This window comes from Colobus angolensis, unplaced genomic scaffold (genome assembly GCF_000951035.1).
Source record: "Colobus angolensis palliatus isolate OR3802 unplaced genomic scaffold, Cang.pa_1.0 Scaffold403, whole genome shotgun sequence".
In the NCBI taxonomy this organism is placed as follows: domain Eukaryota; kingdom Metazoa; phylum Chordata; class Mammalia; order Primates; family Cercopithecidae; genus Colobus; species Colobus angolensis.
Genome location: NW_012117411.1, coordinates 3,139,594 through 3,167,111, shown reverse-complemented (window position 1 = coordinate 3,167,111; position 27,518 = coordinate 3,139,594). Strand labels below are relative to the sequence as shown.

The following is a 27,518-nucleotide window of genomic DNA, read 5'->3' as shown; positions in this document are numbered from 1 at the left end:
CCATCCATTTTTTCCCCATATATTCTGGATCTGTGGTTCGTTGAACCCACAGATACAGAACCCATGAATGTGAGGAGCTGACTATACGTGAAAATACATGACTTATATATTTCAAGATTTCTTAAGAATGCAGGTAGAATTTATGCTGAATAGAAACATGAAGTTGTTTTATTTAAAAGTTCTTGAATGGAGACTTGAGGATTACTATTCATTTCCAAGGATGACTGGTATGTGAATTGGGCCACATAAGCAATTTTCACCAAATATTGCAGTCCAAAGTGACAAGTTACACTCTAGTGGCAGACTCTGTTAAAAAGGCCTTGGTATATTTATATGACAACTTGAAGAACATGGAACAGCAATTTTGTTCTAAAATATGCATTGAATCAACCCATAATCTATGTCCACTTATTTTCTGCATATCAGCACTCTCTCATCAAATTATTCCTAAAAGTTCAAGAAAAGTATAATGGTGTTAAAAGCTTTATATATTTAAGGTATTCAACTCACAGAAACTGTGAACTGTATATCTAGTGAAACATAATTGAGAACAAAAGAAGTAAGAAAAAATCAACTAATTACATCTGTATCTTAACATTAGTCGTATCTTGATTATCTGCACCAATGGAAGGGATTGGCTATAGAAAACCACATATAATCTATTCAGTGGGACTGGGTCCATGGCCTTGTGCTTAGTAGCTGAATTTCTAATTGCCCAGTGTAACTTACTGCAAATGTGTTGTGAGGATGCCCATCACCAGAAGAGTGGCCACAGATACATAATTTTGTTTCTGGAAGCAATTCCTAGGTTAAACAAAGAGAATCAGGAGTTGGCTTTTTTTTTTTTCAATCTTAAGGCTTATGCTAATAATGTACATTGTCATTTTTAAAAATCATTTTTTGGGATTATCACCTTGGTAGGTCAAAATAGGGAAGAATATTCCATCATTGTCTCACAGTTAACTAGTATAGATTTTAAAAACAGAAATAATTTGGCAGATGGGAAGTTGAATATTTGGATCATAATAAATTAACCCATAACGAAAAAATCCACTGATTATGTACCATGATACTGCCGTAGGAACCTTACTTCCCACTTGTAAGCTAAGAATCATAGATACTCCTATATATTTAAATGGCACTGCAGTTTTGGTGTATGGGATGTTATTTGTTCTTAAAATGTAATCAACTCTAATTTTGAAAAAGTTCTGACTTGTAATCAATTGTAACCAGTACAAATGAACATAAATCCTGTCCTACCATGTCATGTGAGAACAATCACAATAATTTCTTTAAATAAACTGCTGTGGTTATGCATTATTATATAAAAATTATTGCCACTAAAATGTATCTAAGACTGTGCAACCAACCTCGATAATATCTGTTAAAACCTGTTGAATTGTACCATTTGCATTGAAAACTACTCTATATACTCAAATGTATAGTTTGCATTTTTATCTGTAAAAGCAAAGTGATTATTTATTGATAAATGACATGGAATGTCATTTTTTACCTAAGTAGCATTAGACATTTCAAAGATTTTGTCTGAAGGGCAAAAGGATTACACTGCATTTGAATAGACCATGTGACAACACATCCTTAGACTTCATGTATGATATGAAAGGACGATCCCCATTCATAAGATACACAAGGGAAATTATAACTATACCAGGAAAGAAGAAAAGCAAGGAGGGATGTGTTAAGGGTGTCAGGGAGTATTTGTAGTGGTTTGATGCATGTAAATATTACATCTTATAAATAATTCTTTTCAAATACATCTATGAAGTTCAGAGGTTCTGTTTAAGAAATGGATTGTATATGCTTTACATGACTACATGCCATTTTCTTGAAGATAAGAACAATATTAATTCAAACAGGAAAAATGGCTTCCAAAATATCCTTTTCCCTCTGTTTCTTAGGATGAAGTATGTCACCTGATGCTAGCAGATGAAGACTGGGGGGAAAATGTTCAAGTTATATTTTGCTGTCAGAATCCAACAAATACATTTTCATCTAAATTATTTTGTCAACAGCCTTGTGCTACCCTTGGTAACCTTATTTGGCACCAGTGCATAATTAGACACACAGGGGTGTGACTCCAATTGAAGGTGTTGGCATTGTAGCACTCTGTGAAAATATTAACTATGAGGTTAACTCCAATTTTCTCTTCTTTAATTAAATGCACATGGTACTAATGAGGTAACCTACTGTTCCTTGATAGCACTAATTAGCTAAGAGGAGAGTACTCTCTCACACTGCAATTTAAACCTAAAAATAAGGTTGAAATATGCTAATTGCAGGCAATTTAAAACAGTACAAGTTGAAGAACTAGTCATAATAAGAGAAACTGACTGCTTTACAGCTAGGCAGCTGTAACTTTGGTTAAAATCAAAACAAGCCACATGAGTTTTGGACTGCTATTTAACAAGGTCATAAGCATCCTTAAAAAATGAAATGCTATTCCATACCATAACAGTAAACCAGATTAACACCAGTAAAGCCCTCAGATAGACACTCATCTACATAAAAAAGTGATTGTCACAATAACTCCAAATCTGCCGTGACACTGTTTATATTTAATACTGAAAATTAAACTCTATAAATAAGCAACATCACCTTAAATTCTTTCAAGAGCACCTAAGTTAAGTAAAATATCATAATTTGTGTCTCCAGCATTAACAAAACATGTTGGGATGCTGGAGTTTTGTCATCCCAGTCAGGTCAGAAGGGACGATACAGAGAATAAGTCTCACTCCTGGAGGAGTACATAAACAGGAATTATTGAGATAATGTACAAGTACAGTAATAAAAATAAAAATACTATGGAATAAAAGCATAGTTAATGGTAATGATCCCTTAAATGTAACCATCCCTTAAATGGTAATTTAAGGGATACAGGTGCCAAATATTAAAAGGATTTCATTTAAAAAGAGGTTTTCATTAGAATTTGTCTAGTTCTGGAGCTTTGGGATGGAAGCTGCCTGAGGCTTTACTGTGAGAATGTTCCCCATTTTTAGCTCAACTGACTCAGAAACATAATTTTGTAAACCTAACCATATTTCAAACATATCTTCTTTAGTTACTATTGCAAATATTTCCCAAATTTTAACAAAAGGATAACCTTGACAAAAAAAAAAAAAACAAGCAAAAACAAAACAAAACAACCTCCCCCCCAAAAAAACAAGACCATGAAGAACCTTTTGATTCATCAACAATGATATATTTGGATTGGTACACAGTATATACTCATTATTTTTTGATTCCCTAAAATCTATGATATATCTTATTTTTATCAACCAGAAACACTAACCAAAACACTCCTATCAAATCATTCCCGCTACCATAGACAGAAATAAAACATATTAAAATGATACTGTCATTTATCTATCCATAGGAAGAGGAGACACAGAACTGCCCCCAACACTGAGGGCTCATAGAGACATTTCCCTGTCCCTGTTACATTGCATGCAAAATTATGAAACATAACAGTTAAACAACCAATAAAAATAAAGAGTTAAAAGGCAAAATTTGTGAAAAGAGAAAGTCAAATTAATCTAAACCTTACTGAAGAACAATAATTTAGAAGTAAAATAACCTACTGAAAGGCAAAGGCTTTTAAGTAACTCACAATAGTTTCTACAGTTGAAAGTACGTGAGAATAAACTTTGCACTAGCATTAGCCCGTCATCGTATCTTGCCAACAGGCTTGGTTGAAGAAATTGTGCTTTGAAAAACCTACCCAGTTTCTTCTCATGGCTTCCCTAAAGCTTTCTATGACAGGCAGAGACAGAATGTTGGTAAGAGATGCAATAAAACTCTGATCAACCATGCTTTAACAGACCCATGAAGCTGCAGGTTTGTAAAGAAGTAGCAAGAGGAATAAAATCAGACAGTCACTTAGAAATGGATCTGGAGGCAACCTGACATACTCCAGCAAATCACAGGGAAACACAATATGAACGGATATTTTAAGTGTCTTGCATCTGTTTCAAATAAGCACCAAAGAAACTTTGAACAGTGAAAAGGCCAGACAATGTACTGGAATGGGCTTTCAACATTAACATCAGAAGGAATCTATTCTTCAATTAAATGTGAATCATTGTAATTTTTCTTTTAAAACAATAAAGAGTAAGCCATTTAGTGCTGAACATAAGAATGCTGGCTCTGGAGATAGTCTGCTGAGCTTCAGATCTTACACTCACTAGTGGTGTGACCTTGAGTAAAATATTTAGCTTCTCCTGTCCTCTCTCTCTAGACAGAGGATCATAAGTAACATCATCATAGGGTTATTAAATATGTTCAATTGTAAAGTAATTAGAACAGTGCTGATACCTATATACTTAACACTTATTAGCCATATACTTATTATTTGTTAGCTGTCATTATTGCTTCAAAATAGTATTCAATTTTCAGATAAAAATAATTATTGTTTCTACAATATATAAAATGCTATTATGTATTATAAAGGTTGTAAACATTCCCAAGACATTGTATCTGTTTTCAGCCTATCAGTAGACTTCATGATACATATTAAAGACTCTCCTATATGAGTAAGGAAACATTTTTCCCTTTTAGAAACCTAGTACAGCAAAACAGGAAATTAATATGGGTGTGTCCATATTTAGTGATAAGGTGAAATGACTTGTAAGAAAAACTATATTTTTTGCAAGGCTGATGAAGTGTAATTTTCATAGAAAAATATATAATATATACATGGTATTAATACTATATATTGATCTTTCCTAACAAATGAAAATATTTTAAATTATTTAATAAAATTTGTTTCTTGAGGTTGAAAGGACCCTCATATTTTTCTTTAACATGCTTAACACTTTAGTGTCTTATAATATTTAGGATAAAACAATATCTGAATGGAATAGTGGTTGACTTAGTCCATTTAGTTGCTATAAAAGAATACCTGAGGCTGAGTAATTAATAAAGAAAAGAGGTTTATTTGGCTCATAGTTCTGCAGGCTGTACAATAAGCATGGTGCTAGCATCTGCATCTGGTGAGGGCCTCAAGTGGCTTTCACTCATAGCAGAAGGGGAAGGAGAAACATGTGTGTAGAAATCACATGGTGAGAGAGGAAATGAGTGAAGGAGGTCCCAGACTCTTTTTAACAACCAGCTCTGTGGGAACTAATAGAGTGAGAGATCACTCACCATCACAAGGATGGCACCAAGACATTCATGAGGAATCCACTCCCATGACCCAAACACCTCCCGTGAGGCTCCACCTCCACCACCTCCAACACTGGGGGTTACATTTCGACATGAGATTTGGAGGGAAAATATCCAAGCTATAGGCGTGGTCTACATTTTAAAAATGCAAAAATGAAAAAATCAATGTTCAGCTAGTCAAGAACTATGAACATTCTTCACATGTTCTAAAACAAATCAAACTTTAAAACAATAACAAAAATAAATGGCTGATTTGCCTTTCTGCCCCTCCAACTGTTTTGTTGTGTTTGCTGATTTGGTTGCTTGTTTTTAGGACATCCATCATATCTGATGGAAACTGTCCCAGGGACAATGTAGCTAGTGGGTTGTACCAGGATGACACATTTTAGCTTTGCAAATTCATACAACTTCATCCTTCTCCAGCCCATTTCTAAAAGCAAATTTTAAATTGCCTAGATCGGACAGAGAAGATATAGAAAAGAGAAATCGTACTTGAAAATTGTTTTGAGTATTCCACAGATAGGTGGATCACAGAAGTTGTTCTCTTGTTCGGAGTCAGTCAACAAGAACCAGAGATTACGTATCTCAGAGGACCAAATCTAAGTAAGTGCATGCCTAAAAATTTTTCATTATTGATGTAGTTAGTATTGTCTTACTTTCTTTTGTGACACAGACTCCAAAACCTGTACAACATTGAGAAGATCATGGTGTGGACTGAGGAAGGAAAGGAAGTCCAGGGAGATAAAATTATTTGTAAAAAGTTATGCTTTTATTTATTTACTTATTTTGAGGCTACTGTGTATCACATATCTGACTATACAGGTTCCCAAACTTGAGCACGTAAAATAATCTTTGGAGAAGCTTGTTATGATTGTGTATTCCAGGCTACTTTCCTAGAGATTCAGATTCAAAAGATCTGGTGTACTGTCCAGGAATATGCATTTTAACAAGCATCTTGATTATTGTGGTTTAGAAGGTTTATGATCAAACTTTGAGAAATATTGTCCTTTGTTCAAGATATTTGCATGACAGGTATTTTTTCATTATTTTAGTCCATTATTCACTTAGTCAACACTTTACAGTACCTACTACGAGCTATAAACTATATTAGGCATGTGGATATAAAGGTTAATGAAAATGGTCTTTCCATCCAAAAGAGAGTGAAAAAAAAAAAAAACAGTCCTGTAAATTAGGATACAACAAGGTAAGTGCCATTTGCATGGACTCCTGATTTTTGTTTTGTTTTGTTTTTCTTTTTCGTATCTGAACCTCTTTGGCAATTTGCTAAAATCTAGAATAGCCTTCTCAGAAAAAAAAAAAAAAAAAAAATTGGTTGCATGCAGTAAAATAAGGCATTAGAAAAAAAACGAATTATACTGAGATTCAGTTCCCAAAATATTTAAAAAGCTACATTTGTGAAATATTGATGTTATTTTTTAATGAATTAAATAATAAGATATAATAGCAGGCATAACAACCACTACAATTTTGAGTAATGGGCACAAATAACATTTCGTGGTTTTTTTTGTTTTGTTTTGTTTTTTTAGACAGGGCCTCGCTCTGTTGCCAAGGCTGGAGTGCAGTGGAGCAAGCTTGGCTCACTGCAGCATCCACCACCCAGGCTCAACTAATCCTCCCACCTCAGTCTCCCAAGTATCTGGGACTACAGGTGCATACCACCATGCTCATCTAATTTTCTTTGATTTTTGTAGAGACAGGATCTCACTGTATACTCCAGGCTGGTCTTGAACTCCTGGGCTCAAGTGATCCTCCCACTTTGGCCTCCCAAAGTGCTGGGATTATAGGTATGAGCCACTACACCTGGTCATATTGCTAGATATTTTTTACCAACTGTGATGAGACAGGAATATTTTTATAATTTCTATCGCTGACAATGTCATAGATACTGCAAACAATACTGTGGTGTGTTGCCTACATTCCTAATAGAAGAATATGTTGAGTTTCAATTGGGAATAAAAATAAGAATACTTTTTCTTCCATTCAAGTTCATAAACCTCCTGAATTCTATCCATGGATCCTAAGTTTTAAAGCCCCTGTATTAGAGAGAAATATTTTGCTGAAGACGTAAAAAATACACTTTGACCATATTGAAAGAAGGCATTTTATAGCTGGCTCCCAAGGAATGAGCAGGAATTCATTACTTGGAAAAAAGAAGTGAGAAAAAAGAAAGGGAGAATGCCAAAGGTTTAGTATTATGCCTACAATAGGTGATAGTTTTGGTAGGAGTATGCTATAAATGGGGCCAGCTGCTGAGAGACAAGGCTAGAAAGATTTGGACTATGAAGAGTTTTGCAGATCGGGAATTAGTAGTGTTTTTTGGTTTTTGTTTTTGTTTTTTTTTGTTTTTGTTTTTGACAAGTAGAAAGCATGAGGGTGTGGGTTCAGACTGGAATTGGCTGGCAGCCTAAGATTCCCAAAGATTCATTAGACATTTACTTCTGGTAAGTGCCAAAGCAGTAGCAGTGACATGAAAAAAAGATACACAATTTGAGGACTGGCTAACTACTGAGGATTTGACGACTGCCTGAGTGACTGAGAGATATGCAGCCAGAGTTTTTGGACCACTGATATAAAAGTTAACAGAAAAAGTTATAGGCAGGACATGGGGAAAAGCCAACAAAACACAAAGAAGAGGAATGTTAAGAGAAGTGGTATCAAAAGTCTCAAATGTTTTGACAGGATCTACTGAGATGAGAATTGAAATCAGCTCTCTGAGGTGGTCAGTGATGTTCAATAGAACTATTTCAGAAACGTAGTGATGTGGTTTGCCTCTGTCCCCACCCAAATCTCATCTTGAATTGTAGTTCCCATAATCCCCATGTGTCATGGGAGGGACCTGGTGGGAGGTAATTGAATCATGGGGGCAGGTATTTCCCATACTGTTCTCATGACAGTGAATAAGTCTCACGAGATCTGATGGTTGTATAAAGGTAGTTCCCCTGCATATGCTCTCTTGCCTGATGCCATGTAAGATGTGCCTTTACTCCTCCTCTGCCTTCCACCATGATTGTGAGGCCTCCCCAGGCATGTGGAACTGCGAATCCATTAAATCTCTTTTTCTTTATAAGTTACACAGTCTCAGGTATGTCTTTACCAGCAGTGTGAGAACAGACTAATACAGGTAGTAAGGAAAGAAACCAACGTATAATGTGTCATAAAAGGAATGGAAGTTAAAGTGTAGTGTAAATAATTCTTTATAATGGTCTAATGATGAAGAAGAACACAGGATTAAGATAACTGTCTGATATAAAACTAATATGGACATATGAATGTGATTTTGTGTAATTGGTGTTTTGTTTCTAAAGGTGGGAAGGGAAGGCACACAGAGAAATGGGAGACTGAAGACACAGGAATGAAGATGTGCAGCTGAAAAGATGAGGTTCTGGAAGAGGTGGACAGGGGTAGGTTTCACGCACAGGAAGAGAAATTGGACTTGGAGAGAAGATCTCATTATGACAGAAAGGGATATAATCAGAGATGGTAATATAAATTTGTTTTGGAAGTAGAGATGAGAGAGGCAGAGGGAGTTCTTGAGGCAGAGGGAGTTCTTGCCTGGTAGTCTCTAAATTTTTTTTCTGAAGTAGAAGGTGAAGTCACGGAGAACAGAGAAACAGGTGTGACTTAGGTGCTTTACGGGTACAGCGAAGGCTAGAAACTGATGCAGGGAGAGAGGCAGAGTAAGGTGTCTAGAGACTCGTGAAACAATTGCTAAACATCAATGAAGACTAGCCTAAAGTCAGAGAACCAATACTGCCTGATACTGTGATTCTCTATAGGAATACTAAGTAGCTTGCTTAGGAGTAGGAATAAGAAAAGTCACAGCTTGGGAAACGGAAGAGCAAATGCTGTAGCAGGGTCAGAAAGGGTGATTCAGAATAGTGAGAGTGTTTAAGGTCATCCTTAATTATGGGATACAACATGATCAGGAAGAAGTCCAGGTGGGTGGAGGCAGTAGTGGGCTATATGTGGGAATAACAAGAGAGTATGCTAACACGGTGAAACCCCATCTCTACTAAAAATAATTTTTAAAAAATTAGCCAGTCGTGGTGGTGGGTGCCTGTAGTCCCAGCTACTCCAGAGGCTGAGGCAGGAGAATGACATGAACCCGGGAGGCGGAGCTTGCAGCGAGTGGAGATCGCACCACTGAACTCTAGTCTGGGCGACCAAGTGAGACACTGTCTCAAAAAAAAAAAAGAAACAAAAAAAGAAAGAAAAGAAAAGAACAGGTCCAAGGTCCAAGTTAGGCATCGTGGCCCATGCCTGTAATCCCAGCATTCTGGGAAGCTGAGGTAGGAGGGTGACTTGAGTCCAGGAGTTAGAAGCTGCAGCAAACTATGATCATGCCACTGCACTCCAGCGTGGACTACAGATAAAGACCATGTCTCCAAAAAAAAAAGAAAGGAAGGAAGGAAGGAAGGAAGGAAGGAGGGAGGGACGGAGGGAGGGAGAGAGGGAGGGAGGAAGGGAGGAAAGAAAGGAATGGAGAAAGACAACAACAACAAAAAAAGATAGATTCAAAGTCATGGAGGACATTTTTAAAGGAATGGATTCATGAATGCTTACAATTTTTATGCTTGTTTTCTTCATGGATCAGTGTAAAGTTTAAAAGCAGTATATATTTTTTTACCTGGGAATTATGTGACAGGTGCCATTCACTGGTAACAAACTCAACATGAAGATCCAAATTTACAAAATTGAATAAGAGATTACTATTTCCTTAAGAAAATAAATCATTCAAATTAAAACAGTAGTTTAGACAGTATTTATTTAAATAGAAGGCAAACTTATTTAAAATAAATTTGATTTTTAAATAATCTTTAGGAAGATACTGCATAGAGGTATAATTGCATAAATTAGTGAATCTTCACACACAAATATATTACTTGGTGCTACTGTCCTGTAGTAATCTATTGTTTTGAGTTTCCTTGGTGTTGAAAGAGTAAAATTCTTCGAGAAAAAAAAAATTGATGTCAAAACAAGGCTGCAGTCTAGTAGCAAACCACCTCAAAGTTAACATAGACGAAATCTGATTACATTGCCTACCCAGCATTTACTTCTCTATTTGGTAAAACACCACTTTTTTTCTTTGGGGACTATCCTCATTCTGTACCCCATTACATGCAAATTGGTGGGACTGGCCCAAGGCCGAGTGGGTGATACAAGCCAGGTCAATTAAATTCCCTCTCCCAAAAACTTGATTTTTGAGGTAAGTGACATATAAACAACAGGAGTTCATCGAATCTAATGACAGGGATGCAAGCAGCCTGTCTATTAGATCCTGCTCTGCTTTTGGCTCTTTCTGAGACCAGATTTTTGCTTAGCTTTGCCTTGTATATTGTAAGCAACTCTATATCCTTTGAAGAAAGTCTACTATTATTTTTTAAAGATTTCTGTGACTTGAAACCAAAGTTATAAATTAACAAGTTAACTATAATATACATATTTCAGTCAATAATCATACTGTCAAAATTAGGATTAAATCTTAATAGCTTTAAAAATAGATTTTGGAGCGAATTTTGGGTTACAATCCATTTACATAAAACAGACCAAAGATAAGACTAAAAGTCATGATCTTGTCCTCATTTTTCATTGTTTGCAAGCTTAAGTGAAGTAATTAAAAATTGCTATTATAATTTCAGTTCTTTTTTGTGGGGGGGCGGGGCAGAGTCTTGCTCTGTCATCCAGGCTGGAATGCAGTGGCACAATCTCAGCTCACTGCAACAGCTGCCTCCTGGGCTCAAGCAATTCTTGTGCCTCTACCTCCCAAGCAGTTGAGATTATAGGTGTGTGTCACCATGTCTAGCTAATTTTTTTTTTGTATTTTTAGTATTTTTAGCATATGTAGGTTTCACTCTGTTGGCCAGGCTGGTCTCAAACTCCTGGCCTCAAGGGATCCACCCAGCCTCTGGATCCCAAAGTGCTGGGATTACAATAGTTGTGAGCCACCGTACCTGGCCATAATTTCACTTTTATAAATATATTCTTCCATCCCTAAAATGTCAGCTTGTCTAATCAGACTTTACATTGTACAAAGCACAACTTAATATGTAAAAATGGCAAAATAAAACTTTGGGTTAAATACAAAATAGCAACAGAGTACAGTTTATTAATGGGTGTTTGCATATTTTATTTTTATCATAATTTAACACTACATACTCATTCAGTTTTTCTTCTTTAATGGATTCTAAATTTAAAAGAAACACTTTTCTTTTTATTAAAAGGGTAGGTTAACAAAAAAAGTTGAATGGCAGCCACTGTCCCAATGCAGATACCATAGGTATCTGAAGGATTTCAGATTTTAAAGTACTTCATATTAACCCATTAAATCCACTGACATTCCTAAAGTAAGATTTTAAATTAATTTCAAAATATTTTTAAGATTAAAAAGGAATTAACAAAGATTACAGAATATAACAGTGTCAAATTCAGATTTTTCACTCTGTTTTTAGTCAACCCCCTTCTTTTTCACTTCAAAAAGCTGCTATCATAGCTGGTACTAATTAGCCCCTTGTTAGAAATCACAGCAGAGAAGCCAATAATAGAAAGAGGATATGGACACCTCTTACCCAGAATCCAGGCTGTCTCCACAGACAGGTAAGGCTGAAATCAAGGAAAGGGCAGATGACATGGTTGTTGTCTGTGAGCAGGCTAAGATCTACACCTGTTCACTGAGTACATATTGAATTTCCAGGAATGCTAATCAAGTATCTTTCATGTGTCTAAAATCACTGAAAAGCAAAAGATGTGCATAGTGCTCCTGTAAGTGATACAGTTATAATATTTTGAGAGAGCATGAGGGCAGCAGTCAACAGGTGCTTCCGACATGAGATATCCCAGCTGAGTACTTACGGACTATTGCATTTTTGTTTACATGTTTGCTTTATTCAAGAGAAGAGTTTAAGGTTTTTTGAAAAAAAAAGGTAGTTGGATTTCTTATGAACATTTGGAAAGTGACAGACAAAAATTTAACATATACAATAATTATTTAATAGACAAAACAAATAGATTTTATGTATACATTGCCATCTCAGTTCTGTGGGACACTACAGAACACCAATCACTAGGTTAAGAATCCGCTGCAAAGTTGAGTAGGAGCCACTAAACCCAAGAATGCACAGACAAATCAGGAAGGCAAACTATTAGTGATGAGTATCATATTAAGCACTATGACAGATGTATGCACTGGTGAAAAGGAAGCATAGAGAAAGGGTTCTTATAGGGCAGATGAGATAATAAAGGGCTCTAGGTAAGAATAAATGGACATTAGCATACAAATAAGAGATGGGGTGGGATAAAGATGAAGAACATTTAAGACTAAAAAAGCAGACGACATAAAGGTTTGAAGGTGTCTGACCCCTGATGTATTCTGAGAAGCACAGACAGTTCCATAAAGTCAAGCAAATTAATGCTAGGGAAGAAGGGTGGTAGGGTGGGGTTGGGGACAGAAAGAGAAGCAAAAGCCAGCTCTTCAAGAGTCCCATATGAAGCAAAGTGGCCTTCATGCACTTCAGACTTCTCATTTTTGTGTACACTACCTGTCTTTTCTCTTGGAGGATAAATGAAGGGTCAAATACATAAAAACATTTCTGACATCTCTGGAGTTCTATTAGTGTTATCCTCAAGAAGTAACTATGATGAATGCAGAATGACACAAGATGCTATTTTAAATAAAGATTTAATGGTAATTTCTTGATGAGAAGCAATAACTTTTTGTTTCTATGATGTCCACCTCCTCTTTCTTCCAGTCAGTTGATACCCTATGACTTCACATGTGTTTTATTACTTAATATTCTTTCTTAGATTCCTTAAATACACTAGTAATCTCTAGTATATTAAAAGTCGGGGCTGGGTGCAGTGCCTCATGCCTGTAATCCCAGCACTTTGGGAGGTCAAGGTAGGTGAATCATGAGGTCAGGAGCTCAAGACCAGCCTGGCCAAGATGGTGAAACCCCATCTATACTAAAAATACAAAAATTAGCTGGGTGTGGTGGCGGGTGCCTGTAATCCAAGCTACTCAGGTGGCTGAGGCAGGGGCCTGCTTGAACCCAGGAGGCAGAGGTTGCAGTGAGCTGAGACTGGGCCACTGCACTACAGCCTAGGCGACAGAGCAAGACTCCATCTCTAAATAAATAAACAAACAAACAAACAAACAAGTCGATTCAGTGTCAGAATTCTTGTTGCAAAATTCTGCTTTTGAGAACAGAGGAGCAGAGGAGTACTAAAATATAACTTATCTGAATTGCATTGCCATTAGAGGTACACAAATAAATTTTGTAGTACCAGGCATAAAGTAAGAAAATAATTTGACATGGTAGTACATTTTCATTTGTAGGAAAGTTTTGTGATAAGTTGAATAAGAAAATTTGGAAAACAGACAATCTTAGCTCAATTTTATAATGCAGCACTAATTAGGAAGTGAAATGGACATTTTAAAATTTGGAGATCAGAAAAAAATACTTATTACATTTAACACGAAACCCTTTCTTTGCTATTTAGAGCATTCAGAGCATAATTTCACAGATTATATATATTTGCCTTAATGTGATTTTCGGACTACATCTGCCTGGTTAGGATTAAGAGACATGGTACAGATGTAAAACTACATTTGCATGCAATTATTTCTAAAACAAATGCCAGGGTACAGAATCTATTGAAATGGCTTTCAGGATGGCTGGCACAATATATTAAACCAGCTTCCAATCCAGTAAGTCTATAGTCTGAATATTTCAAATCAAGATGCTTAGCACAGAATAACTGTAGATTTTCCACCTTGACTCATTGTCCAACAATTTATGAAAATAGGTTTTGATCTCAAGGATTTAATGTAGAGATTTATTAATTTTCAAGCAAAAGTCTTTCTTGCTTAATGTAAAAACTGTATTTTACATATTAATTTCAAGAAATGAAAATAAAATTACTACAAAACAAAAAATGAAAATAATATAGTAGGCAGAATAAAACAGTATAGTAACAGAGTAGATGTATTATATAGCATTTAGCTTGTTTTAGAGTGTTTTTTCAAAAAACAATACAAAATATCTTTAAAGTAACTAATTTTTTCTTAATAGAAATCTCCCTGTAGCTTATATTCTTATAGAGATATACTTTTAAGCAGCAAACTAGAAAAAACTATTCAAAATAATTCAAAAGTACATTTGTCGTGAACTTAATCAGAAAGCTTATCAGTATCAATAAATGCTGTGCTTATATAGGGCATTATGCTTTCATAGAATAACTGACCATGGATGTCCTCAGAGTTTGTGGATGAGGCAAGCCCTTTAATTACTTTTTGGTGGTCTTTTCCATGGGAATGTGTTTTTGGATTAGAACTTGATTCAATGAATGAAGCATGAAGATTCACTGAAATATCTCTTACATATCCAAAAACTATCATATTATAATTTTTTCCAAATTCACAAAGTACCAGCATCTCTTTTGCTGTATGCTTTACTCCTTAGTGGGGAGCAATTCAGATTATGATCACCCTTAGGAATATATGAGGAGACTGGAGGATGTGGCAGTTCCTCTTCTGATCCCTGCAGGGGAAGCAGCAGCAGCTCTTGGATCAGCTTCTATTTATCTGGTGTTGGTCTCAGTGGCAGTTCCTTTTCTTGCCAATAAGGATAAATGAGGAACAGAGACTGCATGTAGCATATACAGAAGCTTATCTTGTTGGCATCTCTGATTATGATTTGGTCCCTATAAGCCTCTTACCCCCTCCTCATTTTGATGTGACGTAGAGAGGAAACCCGGAGGAAGAGGACCAGTGATTTAAAAACTAAAACTCCAGCAGAAAATTTCTTACCATTTGACATGAAAATTCTCATGATGCCAAGAAAAACTCCAGTAGTAGTCCATCACTGCCATTCGCTTTTTCTTTCATATTAAAAGTTATCTCATACATTGCTGAGTAAACATCTAATTTCATTACCAAGTCCATTGCCATGTCAATAGTGCTTCCTGACAGGCGGAGATGAGGGAGGTATAGAAGACAAGGGAATGAAGAGATTCAGAGTCATTTCTGTAGAAGATTCTATTCGTAGTGATGATGGAGATCCCCTCCAAGGTGGAGTCATATAACTTTCACCCCTTCCTCTGCTGTATCATTTTTTTTTTGCTTTGAGACAGAGTCTTGCTCTGTTGCCCAGGCTGGAGTACAGTGGTGTGTTCTCAGCTCACTGCAACCTCCACCTCCTGGGTTCAAGCGACTCTCCTGCCTCAGCCTCCTGAGTAGCTGGGATGACAGGCGTGCCCCACCATACCTGACTAAGTTTTGTATTTTTAGTTACAACAGGGTTTCACCATGTTGGCCAGGCTGGTCTCGAACCCCTGACCTCACGTGATCCGCCCACCTCAGTCTCCCAAAGTGCTGGGATTACAGGCATGAGCCACTGTGTCCAGCCCCTTTGCTCTATCTTAACCATAAATCAATATACCTGGGTTTAATAAAATGAAGACATTCAAGAAAACATAATATTCACATGTAATACCTTCTCATCCCCCTTATTTGGATCTCCATTTCTAAAAATGCAAATGAAAAATCTGAACAGCAACTAAGAGGCACGATATTATCAGTAACAAAAGAGTAAAAGGCACATGGCTTAGAATCAGACTGACCTGAGTTCACATCCAGCTCAAACTACTGGCTACATGACCATAGATAATGTAATTTAACCTTTCTAAGCCTCAGGGGCCTATTCTGTGAAATGAAAGAGCATAAATAAACCCATTACCAGGTACACAAAGTGAGCACTAAATATATGCTACTGAAGCAAATTAAAATTATAAATGCTTCAAGATCTCTCTTTTGTTAGAGAAAAAAAGTATTAAAAAAGTAATGGGAACATCTGACTTGTGAAACCTCTCTGGTTGACTCCTTGGTCTTCGTTTTTGCTGGCCCTAGTCACTCATGTAGATGTGATGACTCGTACTATTTGTCATTAAAGAGCCTAGAAGACTAGCCAGGCACTAAGAGAAAGCCCTTTTTAAGATACAGGTGTCTGAACCACGACATTAGGCAATCACAAAATCATCATACAGACACGTGGATGAAACAGTAATAAAAGGCAAAACACCAAAATCAGAATTTAAGCATTTTTAACATTAAAATACTATTGAAAGTAACTAGATGCTATGAGTGAAAATTATTATTAAAATAAATGTAATGCAATTTCTGGAAAGAACTTAATTTATTGAGAGTTTAGATCCATAACGAAGAAAAGTTAAGATGAGTTCTAAAGTAGAAAATATGTTAGGAGATCAAAAGCTATCACTGTAATCACTACGTAACAGAACAAAAGAAAATAGTAGTCCAATGCCAGAATCAACTTAAATTTTCAAAAAATCATCATGATTATACCCATACTAAAAATAATATAGAATTGTCATTTTTACATATAAATGTTTACTGGGGAAGAAAATGTCAAATTTTAGAACTGTGTTACTGTCTATTAGAAATTACTCATTTCAAAAAAAAAAAAAAAGAAATTACTCATTTCTAAGGCAGGACCAAGTTTCATTAGCCAATAGCTGCTCTGAAGAATGAAGCTAATTTACATTTAAAATAGGAGTACAGTCTACTCTTTAAAAGCACAATGGTAAACACACCAATTTGACAATTACATTAATATGAGTATTTGCATAATCTGTCTTCCACACCTGTTCTTAATTTGAAGCAGCTGCAGGACAAATCATATCACACTAATCTGAAAGGGTATTTGGATGTTCCAAATAGCAATCCATACATCTAATGTTTTGAAGATATTTTATTTTTTAAATGTTTCCTGACCCTAAAAATGGTAAGAATTTTTAGAAGCCATATTTAAAATTTGGTTGATATTAATTAGGAATAAACATAATACCAAATAATGCTATCCCTTACATTTTTGGTATCCTCTGTTATTGACGTAATAATACAGATTTTATTTCTAGAGATTTTTAAGTAACATGTATTTTATTTGTATGAAAAAGATTAAAAAGCACAATAAAAATACACCTAGAAAACTTCAATAAGGAATGCAGAGGATCAATAGCAAATGCACTAATGAAGAACAGATCAAAATTCTATAGATCATCTGAAAATGTGTTTGCAGCATAGATCATTGTGGTATCTTTTTGATATTTCCCTTTTCAAAAGTGGATTCCATTTATGTTTAGCAAATATTTCAAAATTTAATAAGCAGAACTTTACTTTCATCTTTTAAAGGATCCAGCTTGTTTTTATGTGTTTTCAAACACATATTCAGAGCCATCAAAATGAAGTCAGTTTATTATTGTTATATATTCTTCTGGTTCATATACTTAAATTATTCAGCTAGATTCTAGCTGGTGGAATATAAGATATCCATGTAATCTGTCAACAAAATCTGTCTCTCTTTAATCTTCTATTGTGAATAGAAAATCAAGTTAGAGATTTCTAAAGATGTTATTTATTTCTTGAAAAATTAATGAGCACACGTACAGTAATGAACTGGAGCAACAAAGGAAGTCAATGTGTTTATTTATGTGCTGTTGAACTCTGAAGAGGTAAACATTAAATGGCTGAATTCTTAGTTTAGTATTTCATTCAGAATTTTATTTTTACAAGAGCTCACATAATACGTGAAAAATAAAATAGTAAACAAAATAATTGAAGCTTACATTTCTAAGACATTTTCATGTACATTATTCAGCAATCCTCATCACATAAGAGAAAACTGAGGCTCAGGAGAGTTAAAGAACTTGCCCAAGTGCTCGCATTTTGTAACAGGTTAAGACTTGGGTATCCTAATTCCAGTTCTATATTATTTTCCGTAACTCACTGATGTTTGTTTGAATGAAGAGCAGCTATTATGATAAATAGAATCAAGAGTTTCTCCTAAAATAATTTGCCAGTTATTTTAAAATTTCACACTATCTAAAATACTTCCACATATGGCTTAAAACATATTAGGGAAACACTGTTTCAAAAGCAATTGTGAAAGAGAACTATTTTCTATTTGGATAAATGTATTGCAATCTCTTACCAAGAACAGATTGGTTACTCTAGGAGTATAAAAATAATTTTTATTACTATATAATTTAGGCAATAAAGTAAGTTACAGTGATTGTGAGAAAAGCAATTTTCACAGTCCTGACCTCTATATAATTATATTTCTAAATATTCCTTATTTTATTTGTCTTCATTAAAAACCTTACATATATAATTGAACACAAAGAAAAGTACTCTAAACAGATAAGCTGGCATGTCACAGGGGTATGTGGAACATAATGGAATAAAAACTATATTTGTATGTAATGAATATGGACATTGTATTATATCCAACAACAAATTTCACTTTTTTTCCGAGTATCAGAGTATTCTGACCTGAATAAATGAGTAATAAATCTCCAACTTTTAAAATAATCTTGCTTCTTCTTGTTTTTCCTGATAAGGGAAAAACTAACTCATTATCAAAGTTAAAACTTTTGGCATATAACACATAAAAAAGGTTTATTTTTTGTAAATATATGTTCCTGAGAAGGTATACTCCCTTACTATAATAAAGCATTGAGATAATAAAATTTTAGAGCTTGAGTCATGTCTTCTCAGTTGACAGAAAAAGGCAGCGAGGCAATAGAACTGAATGGCCCTCCTGAAGGTCATACTGTCAGTAAATGGTGGAGTCAAACTTTGAACCCAATGCCTCTCCCAAATAGCACAGAGGCTGATCTCTTACCTTTACTAAAAAGCATAAAGGGAATACCACCAGGTCATTTAAAACATGTTCTTGCTTTTCCATGGTCCTAAAGTAAGCTATACCCTAAACATAAATCTCACATTTAAAAATAGCTACAAAATATGAAACTTCATACATTTCTAGCCTGGCAGGATGATCCCCCATGAATGTACACACAAATTCTGATAACATCAATGTAAAATATGTGTTAACAGTATCAGTGGGAGGTTGAAATTCAAGTGAATTTCAATTCTGCATATTTTCTGTATTGCCTGAATTATTTTTGAAAGCACATATTGTTTTGTTAATCACTAGAAATAAGGCTAGTTTCAAATAGAACAAAGAACAGTAGTTATAAATATTTGTCATAAAATGTGATCTTAGATACCTTTGCTGGCATGAGGTTCCAGCTTACAAGTATTCTGATTTTTCTCATGTTAAAACAGCACCTATTACTCAGTCTCACTAAGGAAGAAAAATAAATGCCTGCCACTCTTGGCATGATAATCTTTTTAATGTAAAGAAATTATTAAAATACTTTTCTATATTTTTCTCTCTTTTTAAAAATATCTGGTAACCCTTTTGTGACACTCTCCCATTTTCCTTTTAATCATCTCTAATCATATTACTTGTTACCTCAGACTTGTTTTCATACTTAAATATCCCTTTTAAATTCTGGAACTCAGACCTAAACAAGTTTTAAAGAACCACAAACAAAGCCTCCGGAGGCACAAAGATGAAGACTAGCTTATTCTTCTCATCTGTAAATGATGGGTAATTCACTAAACACAAAAAGAGAAACCCAATTTATTCCATGGAACACTCTAAAAAGCCATAACTGTCAAGCAGTTTTTTTTTTTTTTCCTTTTTACCTCAAACCATGAGTTTTGTTTAAAATAGCTTAGAAGAATGGGTATTATTCTGAATTTTTATCTAGCCAGATTGTCAACTCCCTGAGGATAGGAACATCTTTGAATCCCCTATGGTATCTGGTGTCTGCCTGGCAAAGTGTCTAACATACCCAGGGCATTTAGTCATGTTTCTTTGACGGATTGATTGAGAATATAAATTCTAATACATGGAAATACTGTAAAACAGTTTTGTAAATCATACTACTGTTTTGTGTGTAGTTTGTGGTTTTTCCACTGGAGCATGATAATCATTTGCTTCAGCTGAAATTCTGTGGATTAGGCTTTTCAATTTATTTCTACATTTCTCCTCAACTCTATTTTTAGTAAATAAATATCTACTTGTATGGAATATCAAGCAAAAAGGTAGAAAAAAAGATTTACTAGCCACTTCTGCTTTAGTCTAGCAGTACTGAAAATTATTGTATGGAAATGCCAAATAACATAACCATATCAATCACTAACATAATTATTTCTAATTTGGTTCTCAAAAAATATTGCTTATTATCAATTTTTCTTAGAATAGGTGTTTCTTTTAAAGTAATTTGCATTAGCATGATACTGTAAATTAATGCTATTTTGACTCTTTAGTGATGGCAAGATACATCTTAGCATTGAGGAACCCAGTTTTCCGTGCTTCCATAAAAAAGGATGAGTTTGTGTCCTTTGTAGGGACATGGATGCAGCTGGAAACCATCATTCTCAGCAAACTATCGCAAGAACAGAAAACCAAACACTGCATGTTCTCACTCAAAGGTGGGAACTGAACAATGAGATCACTTGGACTCAGGAAGGGGAACATCACACACTGGGGCCTGTCACAGGGAGGGGGGAGGGGGGAGGGATTGCATTGGGAGTTATACCTGATGTAAATGACGAGTTGATGGGTGCAGCACACCAACATGGCACAAGTATACATATGTAACAAACCTGCACGTTATGCACATGTACCCTAGAACTTAAAGTATAATAAAAAATAAATAAATAAATAAATAACTTTACCGTAATGCATATTGCTTCCAACAAGTTCTGATGTCCTCAAGGACCCAGAAGTCATTTGAGTGTATCAGAGTCTCATGCATTATATGTATATGTATTTCTCTACTTCATTGAATAACTTCAATGTTCTAGTATTTAACAAAGCGGTTGAAAAATGGAGCTTGAAGATCAGATTAAACAGTGGGCTGATTTTTGTTGGTTTGTTTTTGCCTTGTGCAATGAAAGAAAGAAAGAGAGAGAGAGAAAAGGTGGGAGAGAAGGAGGTACGAAGAAAGAAATACCTTCTTCAAAAGATAGATGAGGCCGGGCGCGGTGGCTCACGCCTGTAATCCCAGCACTTTGGGAGGCCGAGGCAGGCGGATCACGAGGTCAGGAGATTGAGACCATCCTGGCTAACATGGTGAAACCCCGTCTGTACTAAAAATACAAACATTAGCCGGGCATGGTGGTGGGCGCCTCTAGTCCCAGCTACTCGGGAGGCTGAGGCAGAATGGCGTGAACCCGGGAGGTGGTGCTTGCAGTAACCGAGATGGCGCCACTGCACTCTAGCCTGGGCGACAGAGCGAGACTCCATCTCAAAAAAGAAAAAAAGCCTTGGTATTAGGATTTTAACTTACTGGCCTAATGAGACACAAAATGCCTTACTGTAAATAAATATTAAAATTAAAGTTAAAAGAAACCACACGGAAGAAAAACTGATAAAAACAGGTAGACAAACCTTTAATAATAGTTTTGCTACAGAGAATAAAAATGATGTGGTTATTGGCCTATTTTATTTGTTTTCCACATTTATAATGTATTTCTCTAAAGATAAGTTTATCATACTATTTTTGTTTTAATTTGAAAGACAAAATCCAATTGCACAAATTCCACAAACCACAAGTTTTAAAAAGATGGACTAAGTTCATTTTAATTTCATCCTGGATAATTACTGGAAAGCATGCAAGACCTATTATGAGAGGTGTGATTATTAAAAATCATTATGCATTTACAGCATCTCAGGGCCAAACCAGTGACTAATTCTTATTCTCATGGTGCCGTGGACGAAGGGATGACAAACATGTCCAAGAATAATCCTGGTTTGGCTGGGCAGAGTTAGATATGGCATAGAGACCTCACATTCTTCCTCCATCCTCCACAATGGGGCAGCCTTCAATAAGATGGCAGCCTTCACAGAATAAAACATTTCTGCCCTTCCTGTCCTCCTGCTATTCCCTGAAACCAAGAATTCCCAAGGATATGATTAATTTATTTCAAATATACCCTGAAAAGGGTGGAGGAAAAAAAGAGACCTTGTAATTGGACAGAACTGAAGTTTGACCCTAGGTACTTGGGAAATGTACTGCAACTTTCTGGCTCTCAGAGTCTTCATAAGGGATATACGGACAGTACCAATCAATTCTGGGGTTTATGTGGGAACAAAATGAATGATCACTGGGGCAAAGTATCTGGAACCTAGAACACAGCAGTATGTGTCAATGGAAGTTTGGGGCAAGAGAAAGCAAGGTTTCCTTGGACCTTTTCCTTGGACCTTCTTCCAGGTACTGCCAAAAGTATCAATTTTTGCAGTATAGCTGCTCACAGTAATTCCTGCAGGAAATACGGAGAATTCACTGCAGCTGGGAGGAATGTTAAGACTTTCTGAAGTGTTCCAGTGATACCAGAATCTAATATGTAACAGCTAAATGAAACATTTTTCTGTTCTGAACTTGTTTAAAATTCATCTTCTATGATTTTTCCCCACCTTTCAAAAAACATTTGCTTCTCTACTTGCAAAGTATGCAAACGTTTCATTTAGTTAAACTATCCAGTGTTTGTTCCACTGCTTACATGTGTTCCATCAGAATCCCTCATCAACACTGCCAACATTCAGCAGTAACTTCCTGGAGGGAAAGAATCATCTTTGCATAGTTTACTTTGTATTGTGCTTTACCTAATGCTGAGTATATACTGAGTCTTTAATAACATTTTAAGTACAAATAAAAATATTAAAACTTAAAACCCTATAACCCACTGAACATTAGTCACATAATACACAGGTTTGCATATTTCTAAGTTTTCCTGGAAGAAAAAAACAAACAAAATTTCTTTCACGAAAGTATTTCAAGTCATAACATCTCTTTTCACATATCCCTAGGGTCCTGTGAGTCAGTACTAATATATTTGGTAAACCGTTGGTGGCAGAAATTGCTAGATGTTCATCCCCAAATTCAACCTTCTATTTTTCTCTATCAAAAGAGCCCCAACTTTGTTCAATGTGACAAACTGCCTGACTGAACATGATCAGCTTCACAGACTCAGCTGAAGTGATGAGTATTCGTATGATACTGTTCAGGATGGTGAAATGGAAACAGAAATCCCTGTTTGAGGCTTCTGAGAAAGCTGGTTATTAAAATGACAGCTTCAGCTGGTCTGCACCTATTTTTAATGTGCCTTTTCTGTTTTGTTGTTTCCTTCTTTTTGCCTAAAACATGGGCATAATGTCTGGAGGGAGGAGAGTTATCTGTGGCCATGAAGACAAAAGCTACATACGGGCAGAGCAGGAAGCTAGCTAAAAGGAAACTTGGTCCTCTATGTCATCCTTGAGCAGGTGCACCAGTCAGCTCTGGACTCCTTGTCTATGGAGTTCATGCTTTGTGACAAAAATAAATCTATAATTCTAAATAGAGCAGCTAATAAACTTCATAGTACATTTAGATAATATTTTAGTGGAAACATATAATTCATTTGGCTAAGGCAATAGATATAATTAAATCACAAAATTATATACCAATAAATCACGCAGAAAGTATAGTTTCTTGATATTTGAGAAATCCTCACATCTTATTGTAACACATATATATTGTAACACATATATTTTTCTTTTTTTTTTTTTTTGAGACGGAGTCTGGCTCTGTTGCCCAGGCTGGAGTGCAGTGGCACGACCTCAACTCACTGCAACCTCCGCCTCCCAGGTTCGAGCAATTCTCCTGCCTCAGCCTCCCCAGTGGCTGGGACTACAGGCATGTGCCACCATTCCTGGCTAATTTTTTGTAATTTTTTTAGTAGAGACGGGATTTCACCGTGTTAGCCAGGATGGTCTCCATCTCCTGACCTTGTGATCCGCCCGCCTCGGCCTCCCAAACTGTTGGGATTATAGGCGTGAGCCACAGCGCCGGGTCAATCACATATATTTCTAATACCATTTTCTCAAGCAGGTATCTCACTTCCGGTTCCCTCGTGAAAGTATTATTGATACATAGTGGCATTAGAAACATGATTAATATGGAGCAATGAAGGAGTTATATTTTGTTCAAAAAATAAGTAGGAAGTAAGGGATTTATCGTAAGCAAACAATGTGTGTATAAAACTCATAAAACAGAAGATAGAATCAAAGAAGAAAACATTTACATAAAGATTAAAAAGAATCAATTGTTATTGCTAAAAAAAAAAAAAGTATGTTATATGTTATCTAGCCAAGAAAAGGAATCATTAGAAGTAGTATTTCATAAACAGCCTGCCTAACAGAAGCAGACAAAGTAGTTATATGAGAGAGAGTTGGGTAATGTGACCTGAATCATGTCTTCTAAAGATATTCATATCTGCTTATATTTTGTTTTCTACAAAAACAAATAACCTGATAAATATCATATTTTAATACTTGTTTCATCAGTTGAATGGAAGTGATACCATAGTCTTATAGGACAGAGAAGGAGCAATACAGTTTAGAGAATCCAATTCAATTTGGCAAGAATTTTATTTAGCATCTACCATGTGTCAAGCATTGTGGTAGGAAGTGAGGTTATAAACATGAATAAAATGCAATCTCTGACATCCAAGGATTTAGAGTCTGAGATTGAGCTAGAGAAGTAATCAGGTAACTGTAATAAAATATGGTATAATCTATCTTCGTAACTAGTATATTTGGGATAATAACATAAAAATGCAATTCTGGATATTCACTTGTGTGAAAAGGGATTTCTTTTTTCTTTTTGATGCATCAGAGAAGACTCCAGGGATTAGGGGCCTTGAAGTATGTATAGGAGTTTGCCAATCAGATAAGGGGTGTTGGAATGACCTTCTAAACAGATGGAGAAGCAGGAATAAAAACAAGTAGGTATCAAAGTTTGTATAGTTAATGATGCCCTGAAAAGCACCTGGCATATGTAAAACAACCTATTCATTTGTGAATGAATGAATGAATGAATGAATGAATGAACAAATAAATAGTATGTTTGGAGAGCAGTAAGGATTAAGTCATGGTTGTAATGTATCAGGTGTATGATGGTGCATAACACCAGTCTATGAAAAGCCTTTGGTGACATGCTGAGATTGAAGAACGGGGCAATTTTTACATCATTAGGGCAGAGGAATATGACACTAACAGATCAGAAGGGCTTAATGGCTGGAGTCTACGGAATGGGGTCAGGTAAAGCTGATGAAAACATTGGACTGGGTAAGGAAAAACAAATAACTTCACATTAGAACATGTTGATCTAGGTTGAGATGCCCCAGTAAGCAAGTGAAAAAACACATCTGGAGCCTAGGAGAAAAGAGGAGCTTGATAGAGTTATATACAAACACTGGTCTGTAGACTCAATAAATTTATGGAAAACCTATGATGGGCCAGATAGTGGAAACATGAAGATGAATAAGGCACGGTCTTGGCCCTCAAGAAGCTTATAGTAATTATGATTCAGTGTGATATATACGAGAATAGATGTATTAACAAGACATATAAGTAATATATGGAAGGGAATAATTAATTCCACATAGTGTGTGTGTGCTGGTGATGGGGAGGATATTAAAAGAGACTTCACTGAGTAGTTGACACACAATTGAAATGTAAAAGATGCAAAAAAGATTTCTAGATGAAAAGGTGTAGAAAGGCCTATTGAGAAAAAAACAAGGGAAGGACAGCCGCATGGAGACATGAACCGATGTTTGAGTAACTATAAGTAGTTTGATACTGCAGCTCACATTAACATGTAAAAACCGGGTAGTGGACAATGAGATCAGAGTGCCAGAGGCATTGCAGCAGACAACTATCAATCTATTGATTGATACAATACAATCAATTTTTTCTTAAGGTTTCTAATACCAAAGGGAAGCCTACTGAGCATAGCAGATATATACTAAGGAGTTTAGGATGCAGATATTATTTTAAAATATTAAAGATAAGAATGGTATGAGTTCATTACTGAAGATTTTACATAAGAAATCATGATAGTAAAAATAAAATTCTGACAATATTGTTGGAAATGATCCTGAAAAAGTTGATCAGAGAAAGCCATCTCAAGGAACCTGCTCAGAATTCTTTTTAATTACTTCAGATTTAGATAATAAACATATAAACAAACAAAAGTTAGTGCTGGGTTGAGACTCGATGACAGTTCTATCTGGAAGTTACCTGAAGTATCACTAGTTCAGCCTTTTCATTGCAAGCGTTGGAAAACTGAATCCCAGAGAGGGAAAATCATATAGTACATTAATAGAATTTAGGGTTAACTGTTTTCTTATTCCAGAAGAGAATAGTTCAGGCTTCCTATATACTGTTCTGTAGGTCAGCTGTATTGTATCTCCTGGAGAGTTTTAAATATCTTTATTTCCAAAGATTCCAACCCTCTCTCCTCAATTTTAATTCAGTAGTCTGGGATAGACCCAAGAACTCCATTTTTATAAGACTTGAAAATGAACGGTATAAATGTGCTCTAAGACTGTGTATAGGAGTGGTGATAGTTATTGATTAAGGAAAATAAATTCTCCTGAAAGGAAGGAAAAATTCAAATGATGGCCATGATTTTGAGAAACTATAGTTTTAGTCATATTTTAATCACAAGTTAATATGTCTTAAAGGCTTGATTCTATGGGAAGAAGGTAGAATGTAGAGAGAATAATTTTGGTTTTTTTATGTTTGTTTGCTTTTACAGAGATATTTTATCCAAGAATTTGCTACAGTCTTTCTGTGAGACAACAGATTTCTTCATGTCAGCACATCATAATGTTCAATGTGTTCCTTGGTTTGTCACTTGAGAATGTGCAGTAGCACTAGCAGCAGAAGATGTCAAGGTGGCAGCTTTTACAGCAATGCAAGTGTTAGCATTAAAAGTGTAAGGATTTATATACTTTGCAAAGGAATTGTCTGTGTATTTTGTGTTATCAAAATGCTTAACTATTAGGTACTAAAGGTTCTGCGTCTACACTGATAAAACTTAAAACTGTAAAAATAGGCACAATCAAATGACAAAAACCAAAATACTTTTAGCCACAGCTTGATTTGATTCAAGACCTTTAACTGAATTTAGACAGAGGCTCTGTAACTGGGAGGGCGGGGAGGGGCATAAAATCCTAAATTCAGAATCCCTGAACCAAACTAGGAAACAATGAATGGCCATTAAAGTCAAGTCTCTACTAATTTATTCAGTATTTGTGAGAGGTCTCTTCATACTGAAGACACAGCCTTTCCCTATTCCCTGTAATCCTGACAGTTGGGAGGCTGAGGCAGAAGAATCACTCGAACCCAGGATTCACAGCTTAGCCTGGGCAACGCAGTGAGACCTTGTCTCTATTAAGAAAAAGAAAAAGAAAATGAAGAAGAGGAAGAAGAAGAAAAAGAAGAAGAAGAAGAAGAGGAAGAGGAAGAGGAAGAGGAAGGAGGAGGAGGAGAAAGAAGAAGAAGAAAAGAAGAAGAAGAAGAAGAAGAGGAAGAGGAAGAGGAAGAAGGAGAAGGAGA

The 27,518-nt window shown here is 35.7% G+C and overlaps 1 protein-coding gene across 1 annotated transcript in view; it reads right to left on the bottom strand.

Annotated features, from left to right (window-relative positions):
- The window catches only part of FOXP2 (forkhead box P2), a 239,519-nt gene that overhangs the window by 83,516 nt on the left and 128,485 nt on the right, over positions 1-27,518 (bottom strand). Inside the window, exon 4 of the mRNA XM_011955953.1 lies at positions 730-804. Within this exon, the coding sequence (XP_011811343.1) occupies positions 730-804 (75 nt within the window). The remainder of the gene's footprint in view (positions 1-729; positions 805-27,518) is intronic.